Here is a 12,620-nt window from a genome sequence, read left to right as displayed (position 1 = left end):
TTGCAGTTACCTCAGCGACCACAGAGAGTCTGAGCATGGCATAGTTGGAGTCCGCTGTGGCAGTGTTCTCCGCCTCGACGATAAGAGTCACATCGGATCCAGACACAGCGCTGGCCGGGACTGTTAATGCCACCGTGCCATTTGCTTGGCCGCCATCGGCTGTGGAGATGGTGGTGGGCGAAGTGGAGGAGTAGCTCCGGTCGTTGCTGATGCGCATGGCGAAACTACCACTTCCGGCGGTGTTGACTACTCCGTTGGTGGATGTAGATACAGTAAAGGGGATGGAGATGGTGGAACCTGGTTTTACGGTGATGCTATCAGTTTGGACCTGTATAGAGAATGAATGACCATGGTGATGAGTTAAGAGACAAAGATTTATTTAATCTATTTATGCTTTATTTGATCAAATTCATTAGTATCAAAATTTTCCCCCCTGCATGTGGACGGCAGAATGAAGGTAAGAGTTGAATGAAAAATACATTTTGTATTTTCTGTTCAACATTGACAGTGTAAAGTGATCAACAATGGTAGAAGACAGCAGATGTTAAACCACTTAAACCATATACATAGAGTACCTTGGACGGTGTCCCCCAGGCCAGGGCTCTATACTATATACACTCCCTTTTTCCCTCATCTCTTCTCCGAAAATAGCTGATCTACCACACAACACGTTGAGTTGCGAGCTTGTAGACTGTTTATTTCCAAACGTTCGCCCCAGAATAGGGACGCATGTATATTTCCAGGTACAGTACACCTTAAACACTTAAACACTTCACATGAATGTGAAAGTGCTCACCGTGACAGAGATGTTGGAGGTCTTCATCTGTGTGGAGGCCTGCCGTTGGAAGTTACCCGATGGTGTTGTTGACCTGGAGGTGGCGCTGTCTCCTCCTTTCAGAAGCAGCACAAATTCACCCGCTGGAAGGCCAGAGAACTTAACCAGGAAGTTGCTCCCACCCAGCGACTGTAGAGGACAGAATAATGGACTTAGTGCTTTTATTTCCCTCTTTTTGTTGTGATTCAGATCTATTAATCGTAATAATAATCGTACTTAAGACCTAAACTTACTTTAATCTATACTATTAAAAGTGTATTACTGTACATAGGTCAAGTTCAAAGTGACACATTCATTCAGTGTATAGCACAGCGGTTCTCAATATTCCTCTCCTTGAGGTGGTTCCAGGAAAATGAGTAGCATAACCATACTGTAGTATTAAAATCAGTTTAACCACTTTTAAGCCTATTGTATTCCATACTTCAGTCTGCATTGTGCTCTACAAACTCACAACACAAAATTGTTACAATTTCAGAATAATTGTGAAAACGTTTAATACAAATGTTCTCTTATGGTTGTCCCTGTCACAAAATATTTTCAGATGAGGGTCCGCGGCCAAATTCAATGTGCGTGTCGTAAACATGAAAACGTTTGGGAACCAGCGCTGTGGCATACCTGCACTGATCCGTTGACCTGCGACCCTGAGCCTTCCACCAGAGACGCCTCTCTGACTTCTGCTGTGTCACTTCCTGTGACAGTGACCAACAGGCTGACATTACCACCTACAAAGAAAAAAGGTCAACATATTGTTGAAAATAAGGATTTTTGCAACAGTGTCTCTCAAACTTTTTCATGTCAAGGACCCTAGATTAACATACTTGGCCATGGATGTCAAACTGAAATATTTTTTCTTAAGTTTTCTGGGGACCCCCCTGGGACCCCTAAGGACACCCCAGACTTCACAAGACAAACAGCATGTAGTGAAATACTTTTTGGAACTTACCTGTGAGAGGACGCCCCTCTTTCAGACCAAAGTCACTGTGGGCTCCCTCGTGTGCCTCCACAAGGTGATAGATGAAGTTCACTGAACTTTGACCTGCAACAACACACAAAAGCAGATCCTCAGGCCTACTGTTTGTATAGTTCATGAAACAGTCAGCTGTTAAGCAACAGAATGCTCAGCAGCAGGTACAGAAATGGGTTGTTTTTTGTTGATAGTTTGACCGGTTTTACCACAAAAAGTACTGGTAAAGGGTTTTCTTCTGTGTGGGTCTTAGATATTTACGAGCTTTTGCCACAAACGGTACAACCAAAAGGTCTCTTGGCTAATTTAGAAGCTTTGCTACAAACTGTACAACCAAAGGGTCTACTCTGCTAGCTTGTTTATTGGTGAATGTTCTTTTATGTAGTGATTACATTAATGTCCCAGTGCTGCTCTTAGGCCTCACTCACACCTAAGACACACTTGTGTCCTGTGTGTTCTGCGTCTCATGGCCGTCTCATCACACGCGCGCACACACACACACACACACACACGCACACGCACACGCACACGCACACACACACACACACACACACACACACACACACACACACACACACACACACACACACACACACACAAACATTACTGCAACACCATCTACTGTACACATACGTACATGTAACCAGGCAGTGATACTATGTACTGACCTATGACCTTGAGAGAGTATATGGCATCAGAGTTGATGCTAATATCCCATGATCCTGTTAGGTTGTCAGCGCTGAAGCGGAACCGACGCAGGTTACCCACTGTAGTGAAAGAGCCCAGCGGGCCACTGGTCTCAGTGGAGGCCTGAGATACACCTATTGGGGAGATGAGAGGACGAACACAATGATAACTGTTTCTGCTGAAAAATAATGCATAATAAGCAGGCGCTCGGGTGGTGCAGTGGGTGCACTGATTTTTCTTCATTTTTCTTCATTTAACAATACATGGTTTAGGCCTACAGTAGCCTACATATAGAGTTTAAGGTATGTATGTGTACCTCTCGGGTACACTATACAAACATAGTCATATACCTGTGGGGCTTGTGAGACTGAAAGTGAGTGAGGAAGCTCCTGTGATGTAAGCAGTTATGTTTCTCATTGAGCTGTCAACTTCAAAAGTAAAGTTGTCAGGCCTTCCGGGATTTCTTACTGCCTGGAAAATGGTAACCTGTAAAAGAGAAAGAAATTGACAGTGCACCGAACAACAATTTAGAGTACATCAGACCACTTTGCTAAATACAGTAACAACTGCAATAATTATAATAGCTAAACATCCAACCTAACTGCAGTTGGATAGTTAGGGCTGTATTTTGCGTGTCTTAAGTACCAGGTCTTATTCCCTAACTTGAGTAAACTAAAGACCTGGAGGCGTGATCAATGCCATTTGGCTATTCTGAGTGGCCAAAGAGCATTGACCACGCCTCCAGGTCTTTAGTTTACTCAAGTTAGGGAATAAGACCTGGTACTTAAGACACGCAAAATACAGCCCATATAGTCTCACCACAGCACTGGCTGAAGAATCCTCTATAACACTGGTAGCCTGTGGAAGTTCAGACTTTGTGACCTCAATGGCTTGACCTCCAGATGCCCGAGCAAGGTCACGGTACAGTTGGGCGTCTGTTTGACTCATAGAGCGTGAAGCAGCTCCCTTCTGATTCTGAAGCATTCTCCTGCGCCGACGACTGGTCAAGACGTCTGTCAACATGAAGGTCACCTGATGCATGGAAGAGCAGGACAACAGAAAGGTAATAAACTACCATAAGTGGAGTGCAGAATTGTATTACAACTACGTAAGTTTGAGTAACATTTTGTGAATCGTGACCTTGTCAACATGGACAGATGCAGTTCTTATAGAAGTCCTGTCAATATGTAAAGAGGACATTTAACCATTGTGAGTGCTGAGGGGAGAGGAACAGGGTGTGAATCAGAATAATTTAATAAGATCACAAAGCGTGCTAGTGGGCAAATTGCATCCACAGCCTCGACTATATGCTAAAGGCCTAACAGTTAGGCCACTTAAACCCCCGGTTGCGCTTAGTCCCTCAGGGCTCTAGGCTAGTATCTTTTGTGTTTTCTCTATAGGCTACATTATATGTCTTTGCTGAAAATAACATATCTACAAGCTTTTACAATTACGTCTCACAGAATGTATGTGACTCCTGAGGTTTAAGTAGCTTTTGAGACACGCATTGCTGCTCCCACAACGACTTTCACTTGGTAACATTTGGAGTCACCATGCAGGCTCAGACCTAAGTTTGAGAGGTAAACAATGAGAGGGACCAACGTATACTATAAAATTAACTCACCACCGTCTTGGTGCTCTCTATGAGGGCAGTCACAGCACTTTTCAGATGTTCGTCTTTGGCCGGAGCGTCAGTGAAGACGAAGATTACGGAGGAGGGTGGAGCCGCGGTCAGGGCAAGCTTTGTACACAACAAAGAACAAACCGCCTTTAGAACAGTCAGGTCACTGTGGTAACTAGAAATTGCTCTTATATTAATTTTGTAATAATATGTGATAAAGAATCAAGTTGAGGGGTATTCAACTCCTTTAAGTAATTGCAATTACAGACACAAAACGATTTGAACGAATCATCTTATTTAGATACTGTATTTTGCGTGTCTTAAGTACCAGGTCTTATTCCCTAACTTGAGTAAACTAGACCTGGAGGCGTGATCAATGCTCTTTGGACACTCAGAATAGCCAAATGGCATTGATCACGCCTCCAGGTCTTTAGTTTACTCAATTTAGGGAATAAGACCTGGTACTTGGTACTACACCAAATGTCTTCACCAAAATAGCAGATCTACAGTACAAGCTCAAAACGTCTAAGCTTGTACAGTGTACACACAGCTTGTATGCACGCACGCACGCGCGCACGCACGCACGCACGCACGCACGCACGCACACACACACACACACACACACACACACACACACACACACACACACACACACACACACACACACACACACACACACACACACACACACACACACACACACACACAATTAAAATAGATACTAATAAATGGACGCTCAATGAGTCACTTGTGTCTTTATGTACCATAGCTAATCCACTTTAAACACACACCTGGAGAGCAGATAAGCACATCTCTGGAATGTCCCCTCCCCCTGATGCTGTCAGCTTATTGATGTGGGCTTTGAAGATGTCTGAATCAGTTGTCACTATCACAGGTCCAAAACCTGAACACACAAGACAAATTTAAATACTCATTTATGACAATGTATTTAAATAGTAAAATCGTGAGGGTAATATCCAAAATATTTATTTTCCCAAATTGTGTTTTTGGTCAAAACAAGCTATATTCAACGGCCCATAACTAAAGAACTGATGACCGCAGTTACAAAAAAATATTTTCCAATTCCAGAAAAGATGATCGTCCACCCCTCCAGACAGCCGGGACACATCTCGGGCTGCGTGAGTCAACAAAATAAGGTAAACACTGAAAAACACTGACGGTTTTGGAAGAATTAATTAATTATTAACACGCTTAATAATTAAGCTACTAATTCTTACATTGTTATTGTTACTTAAACAATTCATTATGGCTAAGATGTTTGAGCTCATGAGCAAACAGTCATTCTTTAGCCTCAATACAGTACATTTGTGAATGTTTGCAGTAAGACACATCTCTATACCTGGGTCGTTGAAAGGGACCAATATGTAGGCTGAAGGCTCTTGTTGGGTTCCCTTCAAAAGGTCGATGATAGCGAAGGAGACTCTCTTAGCCTCTTCTATGTCATCACTCATACTGCCTGTGGTGTCGATGACAAAACACAACACAGAAGCCTGGGAAAGGCCCATAAGTCTGGGAAAGTAAGAGAGTGGAAGTCAGATTGTGTGTCTCATACATCTCTCATATATAGAGCACCGAAGTCCTAAAGTCATTGTCAGTAGAGGGCGCCAGTCCACAGGTTTGCATTGAAATCGCCATAGGGGGATTCATCCCGGCCTTTTCACTCATATGGATATGAAGCATCGACTGAAAAAACGAGTCAAACAACCCAGAGACTATACATTTCCGGGTAGGCGGTGGTTGCAGCTGCAACAGAAACAGAAACTGACATGTTAATTAAGTTTTTTTTTAGTTTTTTTTTTTTTAATTTAATGTTTTGTGGTTAGTACGAGTCGAGTCACCGCCAGCTGAGCTTACGTCAACGAGGAATCTCAGGAACACAATGTGTTGACAGCTGGGCGTGACGTATATTAGCAGCGACATTGCTTTCATGCTTCATGCTTTTGCGGCCAAAGTAATTCCATTTTCTCCAGAAACTGACTGTATCAAATATGAATGGACATCATTAACGACGCACAGCCACCCCCCTGAAAGGCTGGGATGATAGGTTTATCTTTCAAACAAAGTTCTTATATGAAGCGACCTAAAATCGCCCTATGGTGATTTCAATGGAAATAAAATAATACATGAACCTGTGTACTTGCGCCCTCTACTGAAAGTGACGTCAGACTTCGGTGCTCTATTGCTATTGGAACAGGTTAATCTTTATTGTGGGGTTGCATGTTATCGTCACCTAACTAGTCCTACACGCTTTCACTTTGTAACTCCATTCAAACTTTGACATGTTCAGCTTACTGTGGAAGCGGAAAGTTCTTGAGTATTTGAAATGTTTTGTAGTTTCTGGGATATTTTACTGGAACTTACTTTTAATGGAAGTCAAAGAAGGATTTTGATAGTTAGTTAGTTACTTTATTGACACAAATGTATAAAACATTGGGTCCAAACAATAATAAAAACCCATGAATCAAAAACTTTAAAAGGTACAATACATTCAAATATACAATAGCCTACACAACACACAACCCAAAATCCCTTTACAACTTACATTCACCTGGAGACTCCATTCACAATTTAAAAATCATACCTGTGTGAATTGAGCGGTGCAACTATACGTTTATTGTTATTATAGTAGGCTACTGTACTGTGCTCTGTACTGTATTGTAGTGTACTGTGCTCTTTACTGTACTTTGATTATTTTTGGGTTAGGGTTATCCCAGTCCCCAGAACATCCAGACCCCCCACGCTCAGGGGGCTGGCCCGGTTCCGGCGAGCCTTCCCATGTCAGAAACGGTTGAGAAATGACAGAGTTACCATGTCGCAGATTTCCGTGCTCGGACAGACACAGGGACACATAGGGACACACATAGCTGCGTAATGGAGCGGAGGCACCGCTCACAAACATCACCTTACTGTGGACACACCCGAGTGAAATAGTAAGAGAGTGGCGACACGCTTTGATCTCGCCGCCAAGCAGGTGCCTATGGGCTATAGTTCCAAACATTGGAACTATCCCATTGAGATAGAATGAGCACTTCCGCATTCCATTGTTACAATGGGAGTCAACGCTAGTGTCGCCACTCTCTTACTAGTTTACTCTGGGACACACAGGCCTGAACCTTTTACTTTGAAATGTTTTGTCGTTTTTTAGATATTTAACTTTTAAAAGTGATAAAACTTTGGCCCCTCCATATTCCCTCATACTTTCACGGATAAACTCAATTCGCAGTTTAAAATCAGCTTGCTGTGGAGATGTGCTTGAGATTATTACTTTTAAATAATTGGCAGTTTTCAAAATATATAACTTCAAGCGCCCAATGCATTGTCAATGGCCATCACCAAAGCACTCCGCAGTGCTGACAGGTGTCAATCATCAGTTGTGCTCCCGTTTTGTGCCTGCGCCACATAGGCGCCAGGGGGGGGTCACTGCATTTGTACTAAGTATACTACAATTTTTCTTGTACTTGCAGCAACCCCATTGTTTCTTCAGGAACTATATTTTCTAGTTGTATTGTGTTGTTGTTGTTGTTGTGGATGCAAAGTACCGTACCTCAAATTAAAGAACTCTTACCGTAGGAAGCTCTTGTCACCAACAGCCACTCTGATATCCTCCAGTAGCTCGATTGTGGCATCAACAGCTAGGTTGGCTGCTGTTTGGTGGAGGTAGCCATGACTGGCCGAAATGGAATCCTTATTGATGCCCCCATTTGGGTCCTGTCGGCTGGTCAGATCAAATGAGCCACCATGGCTACATTTGCCTGAGAGGGGGAGAAAAGTAGGCATTACTGTCATTATGATATTTTGAGTTTTTGACAACGGTGAAGAAGACTATTGCCAGCAAAGTGGATATCATTACTTTTCCATTTGACACGCGTGTGAAGTGAGGGGCGCTCTTATCATCGTACATCATCATACATCATCTCATTCCAGCCAATCACAATTTGCGTCCTCACCTTCGTCATCAATGTTTGTGTTACGCAATGCACTTATACACTTAGAATTGTCCATTCATTGTCAATGGCATTTAATGTTTCTGTTGGGACAAAATTTGGGTTACACACCAAAAGCTAGACATGGCTAAACAATGGCCAAAACTCAATCGAAAACCGCGTCGAAGATGTTTTCTCTCTGGAATGGAAGGTCCATAATGGCACACCTTTTTGTGTTTAGCAGGGTTTTCATATCTTAAAAGTGCCGTAATTCCGGCCTAGTAGGAACCGTCCTTAATTTTCAGGCCCGTTGAGAACTCTTATTCTGGATACACACTACGCTGGTGTTTCTTTAGATGTCCTAACTGACTGAAACTCTTCTCACACTGTTTACAGTGGTATGGTTTTGCTCCAGTATGGATACGCAGGTGAGACCGTAGACTATCTAAATGACTGAAAGTCTTGTCACACTCTTTACAGTCGAAAGGTTTTTCTCCAGTATGGATACGCTGGTGTTTCTTTAGATTTCCTAACTGACTGAAACTCTTGTCACACTGTTTACAGTGGTCTGGTTTTTCTCCAGTATGGATACACAGGTGAGACTGTAGACTAACTAAATGACTAAAACTCTTGTCACACTGTTTACAGACGAAAGGTTTTTCTCCAGTATGGATACGCAGGTGAGTCTACCTAAGACACTAAAACTCTTGTCACACTGTTTACAGTGGTATGGTTTCTCTCCAGTATGGATACTCAGGAGTCTCTCCAGGTGACCAAACCTATTGAAACTCTTGTCTCCTTGTTTCTGGCTGGCTACAGGGCTGTTGATTTTCTGACAGGCTTTTGAGGTCATCTGTTCATTCCTCAGCGTTTGGCAGTAGAGGTCGTTGTGGCCTATGTATGCCCTTTATTTATTCTATATTTCTCTCTCCGTCTTCTCTCTGTCCATCTTCTCTCTGTCTCTGCCTCTATCTTTGTCTCTCTTATGTAAAACTCTTAACACAAATGTCTACACATCACTCTGCTATGAAATGAAAGTCTAACACTTCACACCTTATGTAGTCTGACCAGTAGCTGAGGTCTGACATCATGTGTACGTCTTGTACAAACATTGCAGTATGATACCTTTTCTTAAAGTAAAGAAATGTAGTTTCCACCACTGGCGCTATGCATTGTAGCCTGCCTGGGAGTCCATATTTGGGAAAGAGTTTCTGCTACATTTGTGTTACGTCACGCCCATGCCTAAATAATGACATCCGGCCGATCCCAACACATGTGTTGATGCCTGAGCAGCTGAACTCTAACAGCAAATGATGAACACAGCACAGAGCACTTAGAGGAAAATGTATAGACCCACATTTCAAAATGGGTTATTGTCCATCTTATATAGTGTTGGCAGCAATCCTCTTCAGTTTTGGGCTAAAAAGACCAATTATGGTCACGTCAAAAGAATCGTAGACGACGACATCCATTCACTCGTCGTGGAGGTAGAGGGGACCAATGTCTGTACCACATATATTACATATCCTGGAGACCCCACAAAGATACTGGGCATCAAACTTCCCTTTCTGATCTTAGTCGTCAAGAACCTCAATAAGTATTTCAGCTTTGAAATCCAGATAATGGACCATAAAAATACACGTCGCCGGATTCGGGCGAGCAACTACCAGACCAAGATGCGGGTGCAGCCCTTCCTCTGTACCATGCCCATGGAGCTGGACGATGGCTGGAATCAGATTCAGTTCCGTCTGATAGACTTCTGCCAGGCGACCTATGGTACCACCTACGTTGAAACGCTAAGCGTACAGATCCATGCTAACTGTCGCGTGAGGAGGGTGTATTTCTCAGATAGGCTGTACACAGAAGATGAGCTTCCAGATGAGTTTAAACTATATCTCCCCGTTCACAAAAAGCCATTGCTGACCATTAGCAAACCTGTGGAGAAGAAAGCCAAAAGCCAAAAGGACTCAGAGGCAGAGGACTCAGAGGCAGCGTCTGATCCCCAGGATCAGCTGCCATCAGATCAGCCGCCAGAGGATGAGAGTGAGACATCCAGTGTCGCTAGTGCACCCGAGGAAGGTGAACCTGAGGAATAAGCTCAAGCCTCATGACCCAAAAGCAGCAGATGAAGCAGGTCAGATGACCTTAGATGAAGAAACTGAAGCCTCATGACCCAAGGGATCAAAAGTCAAGGGGGGCAGAGAATAGAAGGTCTCCAAGAGCTGCAGCAGCAGCCACAGGCAGACCTGAGGAATTGAAGATGAAGCCTCAGATTTAGATGTGCAGTTTAGCCCACATTCTGGTCATTAAATGTCCTGGGGAACAGGTAAACGGGTAAATCTAGTCCTTAGACCAATGATGAACCATAGAAAACAGTGGCTGCTTCAAGAGTGGGTTGCGCAGTCCATCAAGTTCCAACTACACACATCACATATCCTCCACACATGGAGACAGCCCCACACCTCTGATCGCCACAGACAGCCAGAGGTAAGGAGGCAGGATTGATGTGAACAATTAAGGCCCTGGCCTTAATTGTTCAAAACAATCCTGCCTCCTTACCTCTGGCTGAAGAACAGGTTAAACTTTGTCTACTTATTTTCATTTGTATTGTTATTTCTAGTGCTATTTTTATTATTTTATATTGTATTAGTGGGCTCAATCTATTGTTATGTTCACTATTTATTATTTATTTTTCTCCTCAAAACTTTAGCACAATCTTTTTTGAAAACACATATTTTATAATTTATATACCTTTTATTTTAGGCTATAATTTCTGGGTTATATTCGTTCGCCGCAACAACACACCAAGTTACAGCTAAGGAATTAAATGGACGAATATGTTTTTCAAGCTCACATTGTTTCTCCAGGAACAGTACCTGTCTAGTTATAACTATTATTTTATTAGTGGGTTGGTTCCATTTCTTGGTAGAGACCCAGATATGTTATTGACACTATTTAATGTGACTTTATTTTACATATTTGTAGCCTCAGTTGTGGGGTTTTGAGTTTTTGCCATACTTTCACCTAGTCGCTTTGTTCAGAACACTCATCTCCTTAGGGTAGCTGGGTATTTTTTTAAATCTTTATTTTTATTTTAGGCTGTGATCTGGGTCATATTTGCCACAATATGTCCACCACATTGTTATCCAGGAACAGAGTACTCGTCTAGTTTATTTATTCATTTTTGTATCCTCGAAACCTTAACACACGCTCCTTGGAGAATAGGTGGTAACTTTTGTTTTATTTGGATTTTTTAATACTTTTAAAAAGTACATTTAACTTTTAAAATATGTATGTAAGGCTACTTTTCCTCAAGGTAGGCTATATTTCTGGACAAGAAATGCTTGTGATTTGATTGGCTGGGCACGGAATGTGATGATGTATGATGATAAGAGCGCCCCTCACTTCACACGAGTCACGAGTGTGAGTTTTATTAAATGCACATTCTGGGCCCAGGCCGTAGCGTAACGGTCTGGGCACCGGACTGGTGATCCAGTCGCGGTGTGCCGCGGGTTCGACTCCCGGACCCGACACGGCCTTTACCGCATGTCATCCCCCCATCTCTCTCCCGTTTCCTGTCAGCCTACTTTCTATCCCTTAAAAAATCAATAAAAGGCGTAAGCCGCAAAAAAAAAAGCATTCTGTTTCATTCCCTTGCTGTGTTCACACATACAGCTACAAATATATCTTGAGCGCCCCTACCCTTTATCCCTACACTTCTTTGCCATATTTTACTATCTTGAAAAACATTTTAAAATAGTTCAACTAGCCGATCTACATCGACACGTTGTGAGCTTGTAGATCGGTCTATATTCTATTCTTCATTTCTGAGGGGTTCTAGCCCCTCCTACATCCAGCTTTTGGTTACCAGTCTTAAACAACCCCCCCCCCCCATTCTGCCTTTTCCTTTCTATGGGGTTGATTGGTCTGCGCGTGCGTGCGTGCGTGCGTGCGTGCGTGCGTGCGTGCGTGCGTGCGTGCGTGCGTGCGTGCGTGCATGATACCTGCTGGTTTTGTTGAGGAGAATAAATTGAAGTATCCTGATGTGAGAAGTCCTTGCTGCAGTACGTCAGGCAAAATGTTGTCCTTGCAACTCTCTCCTGTACAGCTCCTACAGGTTGGCGTGCTTTGGTCTACAAAACATCAGCAGTAATTTTAGATGGAATAAGGTAATCTGGTTACAAGTATCATAATCAGTAATTCGATTGCAGATTATTTGATTGTCAGATGAGATTACTCAGAAACATGTTTCAAAACATGTTTCAATCTTCGTTCCTACTCTCACCTATATGGTCATGAAGTGTGGGTCATGACCAAAAGAATAAGGTTGTGAATACAAGCGGCTGGTGGCTGGCATCTCCTTAGAGATAGGGTGAGAAGTTCAGTCACACAAGAGACTCAGAGTAGAACCGCTGCTCCTTCGCCTGGAAAGGAGTCAGCTGAGGTGGTTCGGGCATTCTGGTTAGGATGCCTCTCGGGCCCTCCCTAGGGAGGTCCTCGACGCACGTCCCACTAGGAGGAGACCCCGGGGCAGACCAAGGCGCAGTTGGAGGAAATACATCAACTCAC

General features: G+C 43.2%; 2 protein-coding genes across 3 annotated transcripts in view; one reads left to right on the top strand and one right to left on the bottom strand.

Moving 5' to 3' along the window:
- Nucleotides 1-12,620, bottom strand: part of LOC310858862 (von Willebrand factor A domain-containing protein 7-like) — a 43,699-nt gene that overhangs the window by 2,380 nt on the left and 28,699 nt on the right. For both annotated transcript variants that reach the window (XM_083765155.1, XM_083765156.1), the window contains exons 6-17: nucleotides 12,056-12,184; nucleotides 7,694-7,880; nucleotides 5,468-5,637; nucleotides 4,899-5,011; nucleotides 4,111-4,227; nucleotides 3,306-3,518; nucleotides 2,837-2,972; nucleotides 2,468-2,620; nucleotides 1,779-1,871; nucleotides 1,451-1,557; nucleotides 797-964; nucleotides 11-328 (exon numbers count right to left, since the gene is read on the bottom strand). In XM_083765155.1, coding sequence (XP_083621281.1) covers nucleotides 11-328; nucleotides 797-964; nucleotides 1,451-1,557; nucleotides 1,779-1,871; nucleotides 2,468-2,620; nucleotides 2,837-2,972; nucleotides 3,306-3,518; nucleotides 4,111-4,227; nucleotides 4,899-5,011; nucleotides 5,468-5,637; nucleotides 7,694-7,880; nucleotides 12,056-12,184 — 1,904 coding nt within the window. The remainder of the gene's footprint in view (nucleotides 1-10; nucleotides 329-796; nucleotides 965-1,450; nucleotides 1,558-1,778; nucleotides 1,872-2,467; nucleotides 2,621-2,836; nucleotides 2,973-3,305; nucleotides 3,519-4,110; nucleotides 4,228-4,898; nucleotides 5,012-5,467; nucleotides 5,638-7,693; nucleotides 7,881-12,055; nucleotides 12,185-12,620) is intronic.
- Nucleotides 9,395-10,147, top strand: LOC310859172 (cilia- and flagella-associated protein 20-like; the record flags this gene model as incomplete). Its single annotated transcript, XM_083765574.1, has 1 exon — nucleotides 9,395-10,147. The coding sequence occupies one exon, from the start codon at nucleotides 9,395-9,397 to the stop codon at nucleotides 10,145-10,147; it is 753 nt and encodes a 250-aa protein (XP_083621700.1).

Source organism: Protomyctophum parallelum (genome assembly GCF_964188405.1).
Source record: "Protomyctophum parallelum genome assembly, chromosome: 5".
NCBI classification, from domain to species: domain Eukaryota; kingdom Metazoa; phylum Chordata; class Actinopteri; order Myctophiformes; family Myctophidae; genus Protomyctophum; species Protomyctophum parallelum.
This window is presented reverse-complemented; position numbering and strand designations above follow the sequence as displayed.